General features: G+C 50.6%; 1 protein-coding gene across 1 annotated transcript in view; it reads left to right on the top strand.

The window, feature by feature from the left end:
• Positions 1-18,829, top strand: part of SUSD4 (sushi domain containing 4) — a 117,830-nt gene extending 99,001 nt beyond the window's left edge. Inside the window, exons 6-9 of the mRNA XM_084797349.1 lie at positions 11,912-12,103; positions 13,237-13,381; positions 15,916-16,298; positions 17,388-18,829. Of these exons, the coding sequence (XP_084653475.1) occupies positions 11,912-12,103; positions 13,237-13,381; positions 15,916-16,298; positions 17,388-17,416 (749 nt within the window). The 3' untranslated portion in view covers positions 17,417-18,829. The remainder of the gene's footprint in view (positions 1-11,911; positions 12,104-13,236; positions 13,382-15,915; positions 16,299-17,387) is intronic.
• Positions 18,830-22,401: the final 3,572 nt, after the last annotated feature.

The following is a 22,401-nucleotide window of genomic DNA, read 5'->3' as shown; positions in this document are numbered from 1 at the left end:
ACCTTCTGTTCTTCCATCCACTCTCCGCACTCCACCTGGAGTCCAGCAGCGAGTCGCAGCATCTGTCTCAATCCCCCACTGGGTGGAGTCTCTCAGAGGACACTTATGTTGGGCTAATATCCATTTATAAGTGAATATACACCATGTGTGTCTTTCTGGGTCTGGGTTACCTCACTCAGGATGATCCTTTCCAGTTCCATCCTTTTGCCTACAAATTTCAAGATTTCCTTGTTTTTTAAAATAGCTGAGTAGTATTCCGTTGTATAAATGTACCACAGTTTCTTTACCCATTCTTGGGTTGAGGGACATCTTGGGTTGTTTGCAGATTCTGGCTAGTATGAATAAGGCTACTGCGAGCGTAGTTGCACCACACAACAAGGAAGCGACCTTTGATCTTGACAGATGATAAATGCTAAGGGGTTAGCAAAGGGTCTAGCACTGATTGTTTTCTTAAGGTCAGTTACGGCCTGCGGAGCCTGCTTCTCAGTTTTTCTTTCTGTTTGGCTGTACTTGTTAAAGGTACGGCTCGAGGCTCCAAGGTTCATTACAAAGATGGGTGCACTCACAAAAAAAGAAAGCCCAGTGACCCTGCGAGTGTCCATAGAAGCACTCTGAGAAATAATGTTATACTTGAAAAAGCAGTAAGGGAAATGCTTAACAAAGAGACACCTGCGTTCAGCCATTCTGCCACCATGTATTAAGAGTAACACGGGAGCGGAGGGGGCGGGGCAGCCAGGTGCCTCCGTCTGTAAAGGTGCTTGCTGCCGAGCCTCATTATCTGAATTGAATTCCTGGAACTCACATGGTTGAAGGAAAGAACTGACTCTCACAGACTGCTCTGCCCTCCACACACAAATAAGTAAATGTGAAAATAAAACAAACACCACATTTTCACTATACTGAGTTGCCCTAGGTTGCCCTGTTGCAAAGCCAGTGTCCACTGCGGGGAACCTAGGGGGCCATTTCTCACCCGCCTCTGGCACTGTATGTGGGTAGCTGCTGTCGAGTCAGCGTTGCACTCTAAGCCTACAAGCCGTGTGTTCCTTGGGCCTCCGATGCTCTGGGCTTGGCTGGAAAACAGCACTGGACAGAGAAGAACTCTGTCTGACTCAAATGTATTGATGTACCTCTCACCTATGGCTTAAAGCTTGTGGTAGCATTTCAGATTGGGAACCTAAGAGATTTAGCCAGATCTCTCTTCAGCCCTGAGTGTAAATGGTTCAATCAAACATATACCCACTTAGCCGGGGCAGGTGGTGGCACAGGCCTGCAATCCCAGCACTCAGGGAGGCAGAGGTAGGTGGATCTTTGTGAGTTCGAAGCCAGCTTGGTCTACAAAGAGAGTTCCAAGACAGCAAAGGCTACACAAAGAAACCCTGTCTCGAAAACAAACAAACACACGCGCACACACACACACACGTCCACTCCTGTGTGTTTAGGAGACTCAATGTCTAGTGTTCAAATGCTGCTAATTGCACTGTACTAGCACAATATATCTCTCACCCATCAATGCATTTACGCTTATGAAGAGGCTATTGGTATTTATTTTAAACATGCTAGATTTGGTTTGGTTATAATGTTGTAATGCTTAGTCTTGTGTTTCCCTCAAGCATAACCCTGTTTCTGTTTTCTTCCTTTTTTTAATTTAAGAAATTGCACTTAATATGAAATAACTGGTGAGGAACAATGTAACTATCGGGGTCCTGTCTGTAGTCTTGTAACACTGAGCCATTAAATTGTTCACTATTCTGTGCTTTTAAGCAAAATTTCTATTATAATTAAGGAAACTCCAGACAGGAGAGGAAGAGGGAGGGAGAGAGTATGTGTGTCTTGGGGGAGGCCTGGCCTATACAGTAAGAGTCTGTCTCCAAAAAACAAACAAAAACAAAAACAAAAAAATGTTGAGATTCAGAAAATCCCACACTGATTTATCTGTATACCACGTTGGTCTAGCCTGTGGAAAGAGAGTTTGGCAATCACCAGGATCCAGGATACCCTAGCCACCCTGAACTTTGCGTGGTCTCTGTGGTGCTGCAGGCTTTTGTGAGCTGCAGAGAGAGGGAGAAAAGACAAAGTGGCAAACACTCTTCTTACATGTGAGCTTTCTGGTCTACCTCGTGGCACACACTCCTCCTTTTCATCTTGAGCCCCTGATTTCTCTTTTTAAAAAAATAAAGGAAGTAAAGAAGTCTTGATTGCCAGTCAGAGTTTCACCTCTAACAGGTTATGTGTTGGAAAGGGTAGCCAGACTTCAGGACACTGACACTACAGATGTATTCTCACCTGGCGGTGGCTGACACAGCTCTCAATTTAGCTGAGGCTCCTGTCATTTCAGAGAGTGGTTGCATCCTTGGGCCACAGAAATGCATGCAGCCCACCCTTCTCTGCTGTACAGACTGTCGGTAAACCAGGTTTGCACCAGCTGCCTCACCCGTGCACTCTTCCATGGCTTCTGCAGGCCTGTGACACCAGGCACATAGCACATTGCTTATGTGAAGCCTCAGTTTTGTTTTTACACTGAAGTCTAACAGTTGTCACTAGATGCATGCTGGCTTTCTTCAGGAATACCCCCACTGCAGTGACTCTGCGACAGAGAGCAGATCATGGCCCCTCCCTCGGGGCTACCGGGTAATATTGATCGTGAACTTCATCTGTCAGCATATCTCAGCGCAGGTTCTCTACCCAGCCTGGAAACAAGCAGAGCCTAGCCCGCGTGATCGTTTGCTTCCTTGGGTGGACACATTTATTGGCCTTCTGGGTTGTTACAACAAAAGTAGAAAATGTAATGTGCTGTATAACCATTTATTGATTTTCCCTGAACTAAAAGCAAAGTTTTCAGATGTCGTCTTGGAAACAGCTATGACTTTGGCATGCAGGGGGTCCATACAGCTTCCTGGATTCATTACCTACACTTGAGTCAGATTGGGGAGCAGCCACAGTGACAGCTTTGACAACTGCAGGGCTGCAGATCTCCTGAGGGACAGAGGTTGGGTGAGTCTGTGCCTGAAACCATAGCCCCTTGCAGAACTGTGTGGATGATATATAGACTGCTAAAGGTGATGCCGACACACAGAACCGGGCGTTTTCTCCACTGTGCCTTGCTCTTCAAGGCCAGATCATGGCTTGAGTACCAGCTTCTTTGCTTCCTACCCCTAGGCTCATCTACAGAGTTTCCTGAACTTTCCAAACTTCCGGGTGAGTGTGACTCCCCAGGGCATTTCTCTAACACAAAGTTTGTGATTCAGTAGGTTGGGGTGTGGCTAGAGTCTATGCACTTCTAGTGTGCTCCGAGTGCTGGCAATCTGTGGGTTCCCATTCCAGTAATAGTAAGAGTTTTGCGAAAGGTGAAGACCAGACCAGGTACTATGGCAGTGTGGTTCACACGCCAGCTCTGCTGAATGTGGTAAGCCTACATCCAGCAGTTGCTGGGTGGAGGGAGATTGGTTTTCCCCAACTGTCTATCACAACTGCACAGAGCAGGGCATCTTAACTTGGATTGCCCATTAGAATGACCCAGGGAGCTCTTAAGAGCTAGCCAAGACCAAGACCCAGCAGAGTTACCCAAATGATTCGAATATGTATGCCGTCAGAGCTGAGGAACCAATGGCTTAAAGCATTAAGATGTTCAAATCCAGCTTTAATGTGGCATTGAGGGGGCATGCTGGCTGTGAACACATCAGGAGTGCACAGTGTGCTACGTCACATAGCGAACTCATGTCTGCTACTTACTCCTTATGCCAAGTGTAAGGTAAGCCAGGACTGTGAGAAAGTTCCCAAGGGGTGGACAGTGGAACAAACAAAACATAAGCTCATGTTCACGTTGCAATGTTGGTCAGTTAGTGCCTCTTGTCATTGCCATGTCTCCACAGGCTCTGCTGCCTTGAGCCAGGGCTTAAGATCCCTTTGGGAAATCACTTCTAGTCTAGAAACTATGGAAGAGTCTCGTGGGTCTAGCCTGACCTCATGGAAACAGTGTGTTACTTCTAGTTATAGTCCATTGACGAGAACCTACCTGGACACAGGACCTTCGGCAATACTCAGAAATGAGAGCGCAGTGTGGCTTGTGTGAGCAGCAAGCAGCCTTTGCCACTAACTGTGTGGGGTGGATGTGGATACGTAATCTAAGGGGTTGTGTCTTTCCTTCATGAAAAGTGTGTAGACTGTGGGAGCCTTTGGAAGAAGCGGGAATGAAATGTCCTGTGAGAGCATCTAGGCTAACAGCTTGGAAGAATTTTAAACCACTGGAGAGGATAGGGTACAATGTTCTGCATTTACACCTGGCCCGTTTGTGTGAATATTCACGAGAAGCTAGGCCGTTTTTAAGGTCCATTTTCCTCTTTTGCATGGATTGAAATATATAAATGGTTTAAAGACGATGATAAATAATACATAATCCTCAGCTGTGGCCTCCTCATAGTTCACTCAGAAAATAGACGTCTCTAGAGAGCAGTCTGCCAGTCTCTCTACCGCCCTGGCCTTGGAGCTACTTGGACCTGTGCCCAGATCCAACTCCTCCTCCAAAGCAAGGCTCCTCGCTCATGTGTGATCCCATCACCTCTCGCCTCCTTCAAGGCTGCCCTCCTTCAGTCCCTCTGCCTGCATCCCTACTCTTGTCCACCACGCTAGACTCCCACCAAGGTGCACCATCCATGAACAAGGTCCAGAACTCCGATGGGGTCCTCTGGGACCCTTTGGCCACCCTGTTCACTCCTTCCCTGCAGCAGACTTTTCCTCCCACCCCATTCACTCTGCTCTCTACAAATGGATTTAGATCCACCACCGGGTCTCAAGGTCACCAGTGCTTTCCATGTAGCCAAACTCATGGCCACACTTCTCTTCCTAACCCATGGCCACGCTTCTCTTCCTGGCCCGTGGCCACGTTTCTCTTCCTAGCCCGTGGCCACGCTTCTCTTCCTAGCCCGTGGCCACGTTTCTCTTCCTAACCCGTGGCCACACTTCTCTTCCTAACCCGTGGCCACGCTTCTCTTCCTAGCCCGTGGCCATGCTTCTCTTCCTAGCCCGTGGCCACGCTTCTCTTCCTAACCCGTGGCCACGCTTCTCTTCCTAGCCCGTGGCCACGTTTCTCTTCCTAGCCCGTGGCCACATTTCTCTTCCTAGCCCGTGGCCACGCCTCTCTTCCTAGCCCGTGGCCACGCTTCTCTTCCTAGCCCATGGCCACGCTTCTCTTCCTAGCCCGTGGCCACGCTTCTCTTCCTAACCCGTGGCCACGCTTCTCTTCCTAACCCGTGGCCACGCTTCTCTTCCTAACCCGTGGCCACGCTTCTCTTCCTAGCCCGTGGCCATGCTTCTCTTCCTAGCCCGTGGCCACGCTTCTCTTCCTAGCCCGTGGCCACGCTTCTCTTCCTAACCCGTGGCCACGCTTCTCTTCCTAACCCGTGGCCACGCTTCTCTTCCTAACCCGTGGCCATGCTTCTCTTCCTAACCCGTGGCCACGCTTCTCTTCCTAACACGTGGCCACGCTTCTCTTCCTAACACGTGGCCACGCTTCTCTTCTCAGCTCACTAGGGAGCACCCCCTCTTCCTCACAATACTTTTTCTCCCAGCATCTGTACAACAACGGAGCACACTCTGCTTGGCCCTTTGTCCTCACTGAGTCTCTGCATTTGGACTTAGGGCCCTTTCTCTACTTCCTTCTATGTGAGTTCATGCAGTCCGATGGTCAGAAATACTGTCTTCCTGCTCATGACTGCTGAGCTCTAAATTTATCCTGGACACCTCTCTCTCCAGATGCCTGATTCATACTCACTGGCAGCAGCTCCAACCTAACCAGAACAAAACTGAATTCACCACCACTCTTTCCCACAAAGCAACTTCCTAATGTGGTGGGTGAATGACTGTCAACCCCAGGCCCAAAGTCTAGCCATCGCCCTTGGCTCATCTCCCAGGGGCCCCCAAATCCATCTATCAAAAACCTATTGTAGAAAAAGAACCAGACCAATGGAAGGATGCTCCACCCCTCTCCTTCCCAGCATGTCGCCTATCGCTGGCCTGATCCACGACGCCGACATATGTCTAGGTCATGACAACCGCCTCCTAATCACTCTGCAGGTCTGTGTTATGCCCCAGCTGCCAGCCATGCACACAGAAACCAGGCCTGGCTGTAAAGGCTGCTGCAGTCCTTGGTCTTCACAGCACCCCCTTCACATTTCTGACAAAAATCCCAACAGCTTGCCATGGGGCTATGGCCCCATGCACTGTCCCATCTACTTCCTTGACTGGTTGCTATGCAGCCCGCTCTTTCTTGCCTCACATTAGATCACATTCAAGTAAAGAGAAGAGAAAACCGCCTGTGGATGCTACAACAAGGTCAAATTGATTTTCCTCTTTTTTGTGGACTCTTAGCAAATAGCCGCTGTTCAGGTTCTGGTCTGAGACCCCCACCAGGGACAGAGCTGTTTTGGATTTCAGCCTAAAGGCCACCTCCTTTGAGCTCTTCCCTGAATAGCAGATGCAAGCAGATCCTTGGAGTCCCTGGTACAGCTAGACTCTCTCCACTGCCTCCCAGATGTCCCAGGAGAGAACTCATGATCAAGTATAACAGATCAATCCATTGCTGCTTCTCTCATGGGCAGTTTCTTCCACCAACAGGAAAGCCATGTTTCTGTTAGGTGGGGAAGGGGAACAGAAGTTCCACTGTCCTTTAACTAGTCATATTTCCTGTCTTGGTCAGTGTCCTATTCCTATGAAGAGACACCTTGACCACGCAACTCTTAAAAAGGAAAACATTTCATTGGGACTCACTTACCATTTCAGAAGTTTACTTCATTGTTGTCACGGTGGGGAGCATGGTGGATGCAGGCAGACATGGTGCTGGAGAACGAGCTGAGAGTTCTATACCCAGATCCACAGGCAGTAGGAGGAGAGAGAGCCATTGGGCCTGGCTTGGGCTTCTGAAACCTTAAATCCCACCCCCAGTAACACACTTCCTCCAACCAGACCACACCCCCTAATCCCTCCCAAGTAGTGCCACTCCTGATAGCTAAGCATTCAAACATCTGGGCCTATGCGGGTCATTTGTATTCAAACCGCTGGCTGTTTTGGAAGTTCTGCCTCTTCTTTCCTGTCCTCCTCCTGTCTTCTGGGGAATCCTCAGAGTCCCCCACATATCCCATTTCCATTACAGGAGAGGCACCATGCCTGACCTTTAGTCTCCGAGCCAGTTCCTCCTGTCCTTGAATACATCTCCAGTTCCCGCATACATTGGAGATCTTACTGCACACAAAAGAACCTCTAGCTCCTATCGGTCATGCCTGCCAAGCTCCCTGGAGAGATATGCAGGCTGGAGCTCCATCCTGGCTCCTTCAAGTACGTGAACATGCTGTACTGGAGTTCCTCTGAACAGATAAGCAGGCTTTCCTAGCCACAGAAATTGCCATCCACTTACATACTTACCATCTGCATACAGGATGTGATCCCATTAAACTTGCTGGGGCGGGGTGGGGGAGGGGCAGGTGTTCAATAAATGACTTTTAAAAACAAGCTAAATAATATAGTTGATATATGTGAAAGCTCCAGCAAATCCAGAGCAGGCCACTGACAGCTCTATCTCTAAGGGGATAGGTACCCCACTGCTAACATGGAAGCCTGTGCTTAGATCAGGAGTTGGCTTTCTCTCCCACCTCACTTTGCCTAATGTAGTAATCGACTTTCCTTGGGCTTAGACAATGGGGATGTAAGCCTAGTGTGCACGGCAAAGGGAGAAGTGACTTAGGTTCATTTGCCTGTAACCTAACAAACTGTTTGGACCCTATAGTGATAGTAGCGACGGGCTCCTGCTTCTAATAATCTGCACAGACATTTGCTCCCTGGCCTTGAGGAGACCCTCGAGCTGTATACACTCTGAAGGAAGCAGGAAATCATCTGTGGAAAGAAATCAGAGGCGAGATGGAAGGGATGCTGTGTTAGTTTCTTATGCGTCAGTGTGGCCTGAGCATCTGAGAGAAGCAACTTAAGGGAGGAAGGGAGAGTTCATAGAGGTATCGGGCTATTGTGCAGGGGAAGCATGGGGGGGGCGGGGTGAGGTGTGGGTGGGGATTGGGGGAGGCAGGCAGCAGCTGCTGTTCAGACTGTGACCACAAGCCAGAGAGCAGACCAGAACGTAGAGCATCTATTACCACCGAAGATCTTCCCACAATGCCCTGCTTCCATCTCCCAGAGGCATCACAAGCGTTAATAGTATCCCATGCTGAGGATGGGGTGCTCAAAACAGGAGCCTGAAGGGGACACATGAGATTTAAACTGTAGGTGCTGGTATAGCAAGGCTGGGTGTGTCACGGGAAATCCCAAAGAATAGGGCCAGTTACCTCCCAGGAGCCAATCAAGACTGCCAGGAAACCCTTTCCTACTTCCTCAGACCTGTTAGGCTTATGAACTGTGTCAGCCTCCTGAGCGTGAGGTAGTTGTCACCCCAGGGAAGGGCCTTCATACCTCTGTAGGAGTGAACGTAGAGCCAATGTGGGCCAGGATGGAGCCACTGGCGAGTCCCTGTCGTTTGTGTGTCCTTTGTGTGGAGCATGCAGTGGGGCTGCGGGGGAGCACTCTAACTTGCCCTTAGTTGGAACTTGCTTCAGCCGGTGTTTCAGGATGGGACCACCATTGCTGGCATCCCTCAGGGAACAGGGGCAGCAGAGGTGGAGAAATCCCAGACTGTCATCAGAGTAGCTTCTTGGCCCTCAAATTCCAGCAGCTTCACTTGTAACCAGGCTGTGCATCCCCAGCCTAACTGTAAATCGAGTCACTGGTAAACTTCTCATTGGCAAGCGCCTTGCTCAGAGCCCTCAGCCCGTGCCATCCTCAGAGAAATTCCAGTGTGTATCCTTTCTCTTTCTTCATAGGTGGGAAACTGAGAAGGGGAAAGAGACAGAGGAAATAGTGCCTTCTGTAGAGACAGCATGGCCCTAACACCCAAACCAGACAGGGGTGCTACATGGAATCCACAACAAAATGTTAGCAAATTGAACCCAACAATGCATAGAAAAGCATCACTATAGCAAATAGGATTTTTGCCAGACTTCTGATGGGTTGTCAGGACTTAGCCCCGTTCTAAGTAAAGAAACGTGTGTATAGTCATTCAGGGTGCACAGAGGGCCCAGGAAGGCTGTGGGTGTTTTTTGTTGTACTCCATCCAGACAGTGGAGAGAGCCAGAGCTGCACAGGAGCAGGGACAGACATTGGCAGCAGAGAAAGGAAGTGCCTGAGAAATTCCCAAGAGGCAGGATGAGGAGAGACATGGCCCTCTGCAGCCATATTTGCTACTTGGTGGGTTCTTTTTTCCCCCACCCTTCACCCCTTTTCTTCTTCCCTTTCAACCCCCAATACTAGATAGGAGGAAAAAAGACAGAGAAGAAAGAAAGGAGATCTCAAAATCCGGGGCAGGAACAACACTATCATTGGACTACTTCCTGCTGATTAGATTAAGGGCCTTAAGTTCCTTGGGGCAAGTTAGATCTCTGTCATCAGGATATCTATTTTTCTTCTTGTTTATTCTTTGCACACAACTATTTAACAAATTTGCAACAAACCGTGACCAGTCGCAGCCAACAGCAACCAACAAACATCCAACCCACCAGTCAAGGCTCTAGCCCCGAAAAATTTCCAGAATCCCAAATGCCACATATTTGTAGAAACTGTCTGCAGCTGGCAAAACCACGCCTCTGCTAGAGCATGAGGCAAATCATAATCAGCTGCTGCAGACAGTCCAAAGCAGCCTTATATCCCCACACCTGGGATTAAAACAAAAACATATTCTTATAATAATTCTGTATTTTTTTTTTAAAAAGAAACCCAAATTCCAAAATTGTCCCTACGGCGAGGTCTGAAAGCAGGCCTTCAGCTTGCCTGTGCCGCCCCAGCTCGGGCCATTGGTATCCAGCACAGAGCAGACCGTGGGTCCCGGCCTCTGCCACTTATCTCCTCTCCTCTGCCCTACCTAGCCCACCTCTGTGGATTTCTGTGCGTGACATAGAAAGCCACTGTGCAGCCATTTGGCAGCTAGGATTTCCCTTTTGTTCTGCAAGGAGACTTAACCCACGGCAGGACAAATGGCATATAAGGAGCAGAGCAGTGACACCTGAGGACAGTAATTAAGATCCATTCCTGGCTGAGCCTCAGCAGAGCTCCGCTTGGATTCTTCCTGCAACGCTCCGATACGTAAGCTGCGATCCTCCGAAAAGCAGTATCTGCTGCTGAACTTCTCTAAAATCAGGAGAAATGTTCTAAAAACTAAAGTTGCAGTGGAGTCTTTCTTTGTTCCTGCCACCCACAGCGTTTGCTGAGAGCTCATAGCCAAGGGGATCTGAGTCAGGGCCTGAAAGGATGTTGCGGTGAAAGTGTGGTACACTGACTCATGGTGTTTCCAGGGACACACGGATCCCTGCAGATGCTCGACACACAGCATTGGAAGTAGGCTGTTTGCCCTGGGCCTGAGAGTGCTGTGTGGGCAAGAGTGTCTATCAGTCTGTCTGTCTCCTAGGGGTGCTGTGGGGGAAGACGAATGACAGAGTTCAAATAACGTCATGGTGAGGCAGTGTTAGGTGACAGTGGGGGGTCCCTTGAGCCCTATATTATGATTTTGAACTAAGCTTCACATTTATAACTTTTTAGGTGTATTTGTGTATGTCTGTGCATGTTTGTGGTTGTGTGTGCATGCATGTGCATGTGCGAGCACATGGGGGAAGGGGCCAGAGGTCAACCTGGGGTGTTATTTTATTCCTCAGGATGCATTTTACCCTGATTTATGAGATCAGGTCTCTCACTGGCCTGGAACAACAACAGAAAGCAAAACAAAACAAAACAAAGAAAACGTGGATTCTGAGTACCAAATCCAGGTTTTCAGGCTTGCATGACATGCACTTTGCCAACTGAGCCATCTCCCCAGCCCATCAAGTTTATAATTAATAATACTTTTGTTGTTTCCTTCCAAGTCGGAAGGAACACCCTGAACCCTAAACTACCCCATGGGGGTTCCCTGTAGTGAAAGCTAGTGGTGTTTCCAGGTGCAGCCATTAGAACGCAGGCGTTGGGAGACTGCAGTTTCACTGCCTCCTGAGGAGTGTTTAAGTGGCACCATGTTTAGTTCTGAGGCCTTCTGCAGACAAAAGATCTCTTTGTGGCGTGGGATGAATAAACAGCAAACTCCACTAAAAACCAGTGTCAGAGGTGTAGCCAGAGCCACCTCTGCAGCCCAGGTGTGAGCTCACGGCAGGAGACACCACCACCAGGAGCAGAGCAAGAAGACCAGGGCTTACACAGGGTTAGGTGGCATGTTGGAGGTCTCACAGTGTGTTGACAGGAGAAAGCCTAGGCCTTCAGGCTCCTAGTTCTTGCTCGCATTGCCCTGGTAGCACTTGTGTGTGAGGGGCCAGGGGTAAGACTGCAAACAGAAGCAGGAGAGCCCCTACATTCCCCTGCCCCTCCCCCCCACTCCCCACCCCCCACCCCCGCCATCCTCCACTCCCCCACCCCCACCCCTGATTTGGACAGTTTCAGATGACTGCTTTGGTAACAGAAGCAGACTTGTCACCACTGTGCCATTGGGTAAAGATTTTGTCTGTAAATATCTTTAATTTTATTTACTGGGTTGTCTGGCACATAATACTATGCATTATTAATAGAGTAGCTTAATACTATCTATTAAATAGGAATACTCATCACGCTGTAAGTTGAGCCTCTCTTTTCCCATGTACTTTACAACACCACATGAACAGCGTTCGTTCTCAGAATACCCTAGCAGGCTCCCACGGACCTTCCACAGGAACATAGGCTGTCTCTGCTGCCATGCCTTAGTGTGGTGTTTCACGTGTAAGCACACAAGCCACGCCTGTGTTAGGTCTGAAGAGCTCCTCTCAGGAGCCTCTGGTTCTGAAACTTTTATTCTCCCCAACTGCCCAAGTTTGTCCGCTACCTCCTATGGTGAGTCACGGAGATTTCATCTGCCACCCGAGGCCTTGCGAGCGCTACAACCACGGAACCGTGGTGGAGTTCTACTGTGACCCCGGCTACGGCCTCACCAGTGACTACAAGTACATCACTTGCCAGTATGGAGAGTGGTTCCCTTCCTACCAAGTGTACTGCATCAAATCAGGTGAGACCCAAGGCCACACTCTGGTCTGTGGCCAGGCTGTGTCTTCAACGGCCCCCACTCCCATCCCATCATGAGCTCAGGGCTGGGCTGTAGAAATGGATACGGGTGGCTGTGTTGGACACCCATGGAGGAATTCAGCTTCCGCAGTTTCTCACAGCCTTGGTGCCACCCACTGGCAAGGATGCAGGCCCATGGTTGTTACCAGCATTATGTACATGGCCTCGGAACCTGAGTAGTGCATGACCCCACCCTTTCCTTCAGTTAGGGATAATATTGTGGCTAAGAACTAATCTCACACAAGTGGAGACCGTACACCGTCTCCATGGCCTCCTGGTAAGCGATGTGTGATGGCAAGCCGTCTTTGCCACAGGTCCCAGCACAGCCAGGAAGTGGCCCCCATAGAGGAACCCTGGTACCAGCATACATCCTTCCCCTGTCCTTTCAGCTTGTCTCCAAACCGTAGCCATGGCTGCTGCCCTAAGCAGCAGTGATGGTTGATGCTGCTCTTCTGGACACAGATGTGACACTGGGTGTCTAGAGGCGTTCGGAGGTCACCTGAACCGAGGAGAGGCACCAAGTCTAAGAGAACAGCCACTGTGTGGGATAATGGGATGGGCTATGCTGGGAGCAACAGGATGACAGTCTGTTCTGGAAGGGTCTGCTATGGCTTCTGTGACCTTGCAGATACCACGGAGACTGGAGTGGTGGCCAAGGAGTAGCCATGTAGCCTTAGTTTTCGTCATCCTTGCTTCATTCCATCCTTCACCCCAGAGCAGTGCTTTGTGACAAATCAGAAGAGGCCCCTCAGGGCAGAAGGACACATTCCTGTCTCTTCTCAAGAAGCAGTTACAATGTTGTCTTGCCCTGGGCTGGGTTTTCCTGCTCAGTCTGCAACATAAGCACACATGTCTAAAGTCTCAAGTCCATCACTTGCCAATATGTCTCCGGCCCAGAAGGACTCATGCTGGAGATGGGTTTTAGCATTGTGTGGGTCCTAACATGGTTTACCAGCTGTCCTGGAGGTGTGGTGTGTCTGTTGAGTCCCAGGAGGCACATCATATGTACTTCATGTACCAGATGACTACCAAAGGAACATGGCACCTCATGCCTGGCTTTGTTATCTCTCATGGCAGAGCAAACGTGGCCCAGCACCCATGAGACCCTCCTGACCACGTGGAAGATTGTGGCATTCACGGCCACCAGTGTGCTGCTGGTGTTACTGCTCGTCATCCTGGCCAGAATGTTCCAGACCAAGTTCAAGGCCCACTTCCCCACCAGGTCAGTGCATCAGAGAGAGCACAGATGAAGGCAAAGCTTAAGGGTCTATAAAGACTATCAGGGAGAGAGCACCGTGGTGGGCAGGCCCCATCGCTGCCTCCCTGGGAAGACCATTCTGAAGCAGGCACTGTCGGGGACTGGAGGAAGGCACCAGGCCAGGGATACATGCTGTGCACACCCCATTAGGAGCACCTCCCATCGTGGTCCACCTGCTGTGGCCCTAAGATGACTTATACATACCTGGGGAGGTGGCAAGATCAGGGATGTGACATAGCAGAGGTCAGTCAATAGGGTGGGAAGCTTCAGGAAGGAGAGCAGACCTCTGAGTGAGAAGCCAGAAAGGACCTGACAGGGGATCTGGGTCTTCAGAGGGTGACTCTTTCCTCCTTGGCTACACCAGAGAGCTCAGGTTGGTGTCCTCACTCATGAGTCCTCCTCATCCCAGAGCTGTCCTTACACCTGAGCCTTGTCATCTCACAGCTGTGCTTACCCCTAAGTCAGTCATCCTTATCCTTATGCTGCGCTCACCATGGCACCTAACCATGAGAACAAGGAGTCTGAGGTTCATGAAAAAAGGACAATTGCTTGGGTGAGAAGGAGGCGCCTGGCATTGACTACTCTACTGCTTCCATTACGACAGTCTCCCTCTTTCCCTCTCTCCCTCCTCCCTCTCTCCCTCCCTTGCCCTCCTCTCTCAGTTGCTGTCTGTTTCTCTCTTTCCCTGCCTCCCTCCACCTCCTCTCTCTCTGTGTCTCTGTCTCCGTCTCTCTCCCCAGCTGTGTGTGCTGGGTGTGAGGGTTGCTTACAGCCTTCCCGGGCCCACAGGTGTGTCAGCACCTCTCTGGTGGCATCGCCAAGCCTCTGCTGAGGCTCCAGACCCTTTCTTTCTTTCTTCTCAAACCTTCCAACTTCTCTCTGGGTCTTCAACATTATTATTTATTAATCAAGGGACCATGTTGTATCACTGAGCAATTACGGTTTCTCAGAAAGGCCAAAGGATCACCAAGAGAAAGCTAGACTACACAGCTGTGATTTATGGTGTATTAGCAGATCTTCAACTAGCTCACAAAGCAAGTGTGTGTGTGTGTGTGTGTGTGTGTGTGTGTGTGTGTGCGCGCGCGCGCGCTTGGAAGAGTTTTCTAAGATATGGACTACTAAGATGTTTTTGAAATCTTCTCAAGACTCACATGCTGCTCTACACCGTCCTCTAGTTGTTTAGGGAAAATTGGTGTCATCTGTCCAAATGGAACACAGAATATTCAAGGGCGTGCCAAGGACAGATGCTTGTGTTCTCCAGGTCCCAAGTCTTTGAGATTCAGGTTATGAAAGTCACATGCCCTGGTTTGAGCTGTGCAGAGGGAAATGTGACCTGAGCATGGGCTGTTAGGGTAAGAAATGAGCCAGAGGCATCTGCCTGCCCCGGCCTGACAACATGAAAGCAAGGAGCAAGGAGAAGCCCTGAGTGAGCCAGAAAGGCTGATGGGAGACATGGAGTGGCCAAGGGGAGTGAGCACCAATGGTTCCGAGTGTGCTAACAGCTCCCGGTCAGAAGCATGCTCTTCCGCCTTTCCTGCCTTCTAGGGGATGCAGGCCTCGGTCTCTTGCCTTCTCCAGGTAGCCTTTAAGGACTGTGGAGCAAGAAGACAACTGGCATAGCCTCAAAGCTTTTGCAAGATGTTTCAAATACCCGTGGGCTCGCACCTGTCTCTTGTTAGTGAGCAGCACAGGCTGATGTTGCCCCTCCCCCACGAGTGCCATGTCCAGGCATTTCATGTGCCCTCCCAGAAGCACTCAGAGCTCTGGGCATCATCATAACCAAACAGATCACCTCCTCTTCCCGCCGCGTCACCCTCTGCCCTCATCTCTCAACTTTCAGTCAACAGAAGGAATCAGCAATGAATGAAGCTGTGAGCTGTTTCACTCACTGCTGTGGGCTCTGCTGAGGCCAGGAGCAGAGCCTGGCAGTCATGCGTGTACAGATGTTGGTGACACACATCACCTAGAGTCAGGGCCAGCACCACTGCCCGCTCACAGTGACGACAGGCACAAGGGACCAGCCAGGAACTGTGCCTGTTACCAAGAAGGAAGGGAGCATTTGCAGGGATGGCAGCCTGGCTTCCCTCGCAGCAGCTGTGCGGGTTCGGCGTGGTCCATGGTGCAGCATTGAGTCTGAGGCAGCCATGAACCTGGGTAGTTGGAATGTCATAGTAAGGGCGGGGCGGCTAACAGCCTACCTTTTATTTCCTATTGTGCTTGCTCTATCTCTCTAAAAAAAAAAAAAAAAAAGAGTAATGCGGTTTTGTCTGTTTTATTTTTACAAAGAAGCCTAAGTATAGACTGGCGGTCCCCTCTAGGCACTTAGTGTCCACCCTTCCTCAGGATGGAGAGTGATTAAAGGGAGGACCTCTCTGCAGAACCCGGCCTGGTGCATAGCACATCTGCCAGGGATGTGGGAGGAGAGACTGTTTCTCCATACTGCCTCTTTCCTGGAATGGTGTCGACTCGGATGTGTCCCCACTGTTTCCTCTGCACAGGGGTCCTCCCAGGAGTTCCAGCAGTGACCCCGACTTTGTGGTGGTGGACGGAGTGCCCGTCATGCTCCCGACCTACGACGAGGCTGTGAATGGGGGCTCGAGTGCCTTAGGCCCCGGGTACCTGGCCTCCGTGGGCCAGGGCTGTCCTTTACCTGTGGATGACCAGAGCCCTCCGGCATATCCCGGCTCCGGAGACACGGACACAGGCCCTGGGGAGTCAGAAACCTGTGACAGCACCTCGGGCTCCTCCGAGCTGCTCCAGAGTCTATATTCAGCCCCCATGTGCCAAGCGGGCAGCTGCCCTGCCCCAGACACCCCTGACACGATTTCCAGTACAGCGGGGGAGGCGGCATCCACAAGCCCTGGCATCGACATTGCAGACGGTAAGCATTTCCAAAGCTTATGGCTAGCTCTGCGGCAGAGGGTCAAGGCCACGGGGATGCTAGCTGTCATTGCTTCTCATCCTGTCTACTTGTAGGACTGCTGTCAACAGACCACTTGTGGCAAAGAATGAACAGTATTTTGTGAGTAATGAGCCCAGGAGTAGAAATTTCATGAGGCTTCAAAGGGTACCAGTAGAGCTAAAAGACTGGGGAGCACAGAGCACTTCTGTTTTGATGACACCTATTAGACAGGGCGTATGCCTTCTTGTTCTTTAATTGAATAGGACTTCTGATGGTGGCACTTGGGAACAACATCACACATAGGCAGAGAGGAACAATCTAGGCACTTGCACCAAGGCCCAACACCTCTGCCAAAACCAACTTAAAGGAGGATGCTTCTTCTATGCTGCCATGTACACTGGGCCCTCCCTACCTTCCCCTTGTGGGCCCTGAGGAAGGCCAGTGCAGTAGGGAGTGCTGCCAGCCTCCCACATGGGGGTGACACATCTCCACCAGACCCCAGAGGAACAGCGTGTACATAGAAGTCTCTTTACCCAATGTGTCGTGAAAGGTGCACCTGCCATGGGGAAAAATGGAAATATGAAACGCTCCATGAAAACAGGGAAACGAGTAACAGTGCCCCACCTCCCCAGAGAAGGGAGCCCAGCGCAACTCTGCAATATCACACACTGGTTCCAGAGCGTGGCCCAGGACACCGCAGAAGCAGGGCACAAACAAGCCTGCTGGCCGGAAGGGCTCCCTTCCTGTGCTCTACCCGGCCTCTCTGCGCTTGAAATTGTAACGTTTTAGTCTAAGTGACTATGAGGGCTGCTGGTGAAAGTTTAGCATTATCCTTTTTTATGAGCTGGATATAAAATCACAAATTGTTCTCTAGCGGATAGATGGTTTACGGGGTGGGGGGTGGGGGTGGGAAGAGATGCTGTTTTATTTGACCTTTAATGGAGGCGTGGAGCTTAACGTTTTCCTTTCTTCCCTGATTTCTGGGATCGGCACTGTTTTAATGAGGCGCATAACTCTAAACCCTGTAGTCTCCAGCCTGACTAAGCTAGTAACTCTCTTGCTTTCCAGAGATCCCGCTCATGGAAGAGGACCCTTAGCCTGGTGATGTCCTGCTAATTCCACTGTCCCCTTTGGGGACAAGAGCCTTGAACCTTGGAGTGAGGCCACAGGAGGACAGAGCTTGGGGGAGAAGGGGGCGTTTTCTAATCTATCTACATGGGGACAGCGACTCACAGCACACATCTCCAGCAGGATTATGGGTCTGACCGACAGCAGTGGCAGTGCTTTTTAATGAGACACAAGGGTTTGTCACGACCTGCAGGGAACAAAGGGCAGAGGGGACTCTCTGCCTCACCCCATGACAGCACTGAGTGCCTCTTGCTACAGAGCATGAGACAGTGCCACACACATCCCGGCAAATCACGTATCCCGTTGCTTCTGTTAACAGCACCCCCTGCCCCTCCGAAAAGCATGTCACATTGTGTAAATTCGCTTTTTAAATCTGCCTTGAGCTGTCTGGGACTCTACAACTGGACAAGTCAGCCTCTGTAGAAATCCCATGTTGACCTGCCCACCCAGGAGCAGATTCTTCTCTTTGCCCTTATTAGTAAGGGACAGGCTCCCAAGGAAAGACTCTCGTATAACACGTGGACCATCTCCTACACCTGGACCATGGATCTAAGCAGGAGGTGGCGGTTTGATTGAGAACGGAAAGGAAAAACATGGCAGCTGACTCTGCTTGCTGGAAATTTCCTCCTGCCAAGCCCCCCCACCCCCCACCCTGTGCTCTGTGCTAACCTCTGGTGACATGCATCAGTGTCTGGCAGTGGACCCATGGTGTGGGATAACCCTGTGGCTTTACACGTGGTGAGAATACGTTCAGATGCGTCTGTGGTAGACCAGGTAACCTGGTCGAGTTTGATCTCGACATTCCATGGACTCCACTCGCGTTCACCTGCTCACACCTTCCTATGTGGGTCACTGTATCGCACCGCCCCTCGCCCTAAAACTTAACCGTTCTTTTTATTTTCCAAAATGGAAAGCTTTTGTAAACACACTCTGCATCTGAAGAAAGGAGAAAGTGTAAGTTGGATCTTTTGTGCCCCTTCCCCACCCAATCCCCCCTACCCCCAGCTCTCTGTTTCATCCTGCTGAGTCTGAAGGCTGGCCTCCCGGCCCCAAGCCACCCTGTCCTCTTGCTTTCAAGGAGGCCTTTGGCCCTGCCTGCCTGCTGTCCTCCATGCCGACTGTGAGGGTCTCATGGCACCCACTGGGGGTTGTGCCTAAGAAGTGGATTGATTTTTAAAGAACCCTGAGTCCAGAAGTGTCTCTTCAAATACACGCTGGTCTGTGGCGTCAGTTCCATTCCTCCTCTGGGTTTTAGACAAATATAAACAAAACTCTCATCCATAAAAATCACCGTGCTGGCAGAGCAGCGAGGGCTGAAAGCTTGATCGAATCCTGTTTTCTCTCAACACAGACTGATTAAAAATTAAAAAGAAAATGACAGCTTGAAGCGTGACTTTAATAGCAGAGTGGAGGGGGAGGGTGGGAAGTGGGTGACATTGATCATGGGTGACGGAAATAAAGCATAGGATTAAGAACACACAGCTAAAGGAGACGCCATATAAAATACGGTGGGCTTTGCCCTGCCTTATGCTCAGCCACCATCAGTGACAGAGTGGCGCTGAGCCCTTGGATAAAGCTGTGGGTAATTGCAGATTGCATGAGTGACAACCTCACACTGTCCCTGGTGCAAGCCTCGTGTCATCAACTCCATTTACTCAAAGGAGTTGATGTGTGGTGACGTGCCACTGGCTTGACAATATGTGCCGTGAGGAACCGGGCCCGCCATGGGCAGCCTCTACCAGGAAGCCAGCTCTTGGCCCCTTCATACTCACCTGTCCCCCCTTCCACACCTCCTCATGCAGGTTATGTCCCAGAGACATCCAGGTAAGTATCCCATCTCTCACGAGGCAGACAGGAAGAGGCCATCTCTCCCTCTTTCTAGTAAATGCTACGGCAACAGGACCGCCATCTATCTGATCTGGAGACCAAGGACAAAGTTGCCACCCGGGCCCCAGGAAGACAGACAGCAGGAGACATCTCCTACGGAGCTTTGTCACGCTAACCAAGTCACCGGCACCCTGCCTGCTGTCACTCTACTTTGTGTTCATGTCAATTCTTTTCACCAAAGATCTTATTTATGGCTTATTTTCCCCACCCTCATTACTTTTGACAAGAGAGAAGCTTTGTGAGAGTCCAAGCATGATGTGGTCCAACATAATTCTTTTCAATATCTCAAAATCCCTATGGTGTGAGGGGGCAGGTCACCTTCCACAGATGTCCTCAGTGTGGAAGCAAGCCTTGTTGTGGAAGAGGAAGCCAGGCCAACAATGGTACTCTCCTCAGGCTTGGGCAGCCCCCACCTCAGTGCCACCCACTTGCCACACAGCAGGCCAGTACTGGCCGACTGGCTCCCCATTATGAGCACAGCACAAGGCACAGGCATCTTCACACTTCATTGCTACGTAGCTTTTCTTAATTGCAAGGTTGTGGTTTGCCTGTGTGGATGCTTCAGGCTCTTTCCTACCTAATTACAGCCAGCCTAGCAGCTGGCACATGGACAAGGCTTCCTTCTGTTACCACAGAAATGGTCCCTGGCCACCAGAAGGTCCAAGATTAGCAAATGCAGAGACTTCTGGTCCACGGCCTATTGGGTCCAGTGACGTCTCATATTCCATCCTCCCTCTGCACGATAGACATTCAAATCCTTTCCCATTCAGACAGCCTCAGGCCGTAGCTGTTACCTTCAGAGCATCATGGGAGAGTGTGGGCTTCATAACCTGCCTCCTCCATGGCCATGTGGCTGTGAGCTTGGATCAGTTGCTAGCCTCACCGGGCCCTTGTTTCTTCATGCAGAAATCTGATTTTCCTTGCCTTTCATGGCTACGCTGTGGGTGGTAGCTGATGTAAGTCAAACAATCAGGCACGGGGGCATTTGAGACACGGCAGCTGCAGATCCTGAGCAAGGGGGATGGCTGTCGTACAGACTGAATCCCACATGCACTCCCACATACCTTTGCCCGGCCTTGGTCCCTTTGCCCTCCAAGGTGTTTGTAGATGAGGCTAATCGGGGCTATCCAAAGCAGAGAGGCCGAGTAAGCCACGTCTGTGCCTGGACTTGTCCTCCTAGGAGCCCACCCCCAGCTCCTGCATACTAAGCTTTCGTGTTGGAAGTTTCAGCCCATGGGCCATTAGGCCGTGTGCTTGTTCCAAGCCAAGCCCATCTCTGCTCATGAAGGGCAGGAGAACCTCAGGAACACCCCCTCCCTGGCCCCCACAAAGACTGTGAGGACTCACTCATCTTCACAGGCAGCCCTGTAGATTATCACTAACCTGCTTCCTTAATTTTATTGTCTATTTTGAATCTAAAGCATAAAAGTTAATGCCCATACATTTCCAAGGTGATGAAGGGGAAAGTCTGCAGGTAAAATCACCTGGCCTAGCAAGCAAAACAGGGCCCCAGAGAGTGCTAGTCACTTGTAAGGAGGACGAACACTGAGCATGGTGGCCCTGAAACCATAAAACTTAATGTAGAGTGTGTGTGTCATTGTGCATGTGGTTAACCACCATATTGGGCAGTGTACCACCCCACACCAAGTGAGAAACCAGTCCCAGAGTGCCTGCCATCTATCATTCTGAGTGATCAGAGAGTAGGCTGGCTACCCGAAAGCAAGCCACGAACATACTGAGACATACTGAGAGCTTCGTGCTTGGGTTCTGAGATAGCCCCCAGGGACCTGGCCCATGGTCCTCTGAGGCCAGTGAAGAAAGAAATCTAGCAGGTGAAGTTTGGAAAGGGCCATGCAATGGAGTCCAAAGGAACAGGCTAACATCTACCTGGAGGCTGGAGGCTGAAGGCTGGAGGCTGGGAGAAGTATTTATAGACCTGCTATGAGAGGCCACCTGGGCTCCCTCACCCAGTGGGCAATAGGGACTAGGAAGCGAACAGCTACCATCTAGCAGTTGAGGACATCTGCTTTTGGTGAGAGCCCCTCCATGAAGGCGTGGGGCTGTGCTAAGGAGCCTAGTGGGTAGCCTTGGAGGACAGGGAAGCCATTTTGGAGCCAGGGCACTACCAGGGTGAGTTGGGGCAAAGTGAGCTAGCTTGAGGGCTATTTTGAAGGCAAATTCAGATTAGTAGGATGTGAGCCTCAGAGTCAGGGTACAGAGGGCCTTCTAAGCCCCAGGCTCCCCAGCTATGTGGTGAGACTTCAGCATGGCTTAAAGATCTTTCGGCTCCAGCAGAGTGGCAATCTTCTTGGTGCTTTTGTTGTTATTGTTGGTGTGTGTGTGTGTGTGTGTGTGTGTGTGTGTGTGTGTTTTGTTTCTGGTCAAGAATGAAGTATTGCCCAGCTCTGTCTGTTCTCCAATGTCTTTCAGCAACTGCCCACTCCTGTTAGTCCTCAACCCCACCCCACCCCCACACTGACTTCAAATGACACTGTTAGCTCCCCCTCCCTGGAGCACATCAGCTCAGGACAGCCCATCCTAAGGGTCTAAGAACAGGTGCCTTCCCTTTGGGCAAAGGTGGGAGTCAAGAGGTAACGGCCTTTTGAAGTTCTGGCCTCCCCATGGCACTTCTGTAGGACCCCTTTGCCGTTCACCCTGGCCAGAGGCGCAGATGCTGACAGTGACTCTGCAGAGTCCCATTCTAGTGTGAGCACTTGGAACAATAGAATCCCAAAGAGATCCATTGGCCCGACGGAGCCCACAGATTCTTTATAATTGTGTGGCGTTTCTGGCCATAGGGAGTGTGTTCATTGTTCCCCTGTTCCTAGATTGCTGATGGAGACCTAGCCTGCTGATGTTCATGTCGTAGGTGTGGCTAAGACCTCTACTCCTGTATCCCCCTTTCCTCGTGTGTGTGTGTGTGTGTGTGTGTGTGTGTGTGTGTGTGTGTGTGTGTATGTGTGTGTGTGTGTGTGTGTGTGTGTGTGTGTGTTGTATAGGCAGCTGAAGCCACCCAAAGCCTCACACATACAAAATGAGAACTCTACTACTAAGTTAAATTTCTCAT

The sequence above is a fragment of the Acomys minous genome (genome assembly GCF_964271855.1).
Source record: "Acomys minous genome assembly, chromosome: 1".
Taxonomy (NCBI): domain Eukaryota; kingdom Metazoa; phylum Chordata; class Mammalia; order Rodentia; family Muridae; genus Acomys; species Acomys minous.
Note: the sequence above shows the minus strand (reverse complement) of the source record. Positions and strands in the feature narration are given on the sequence as shown.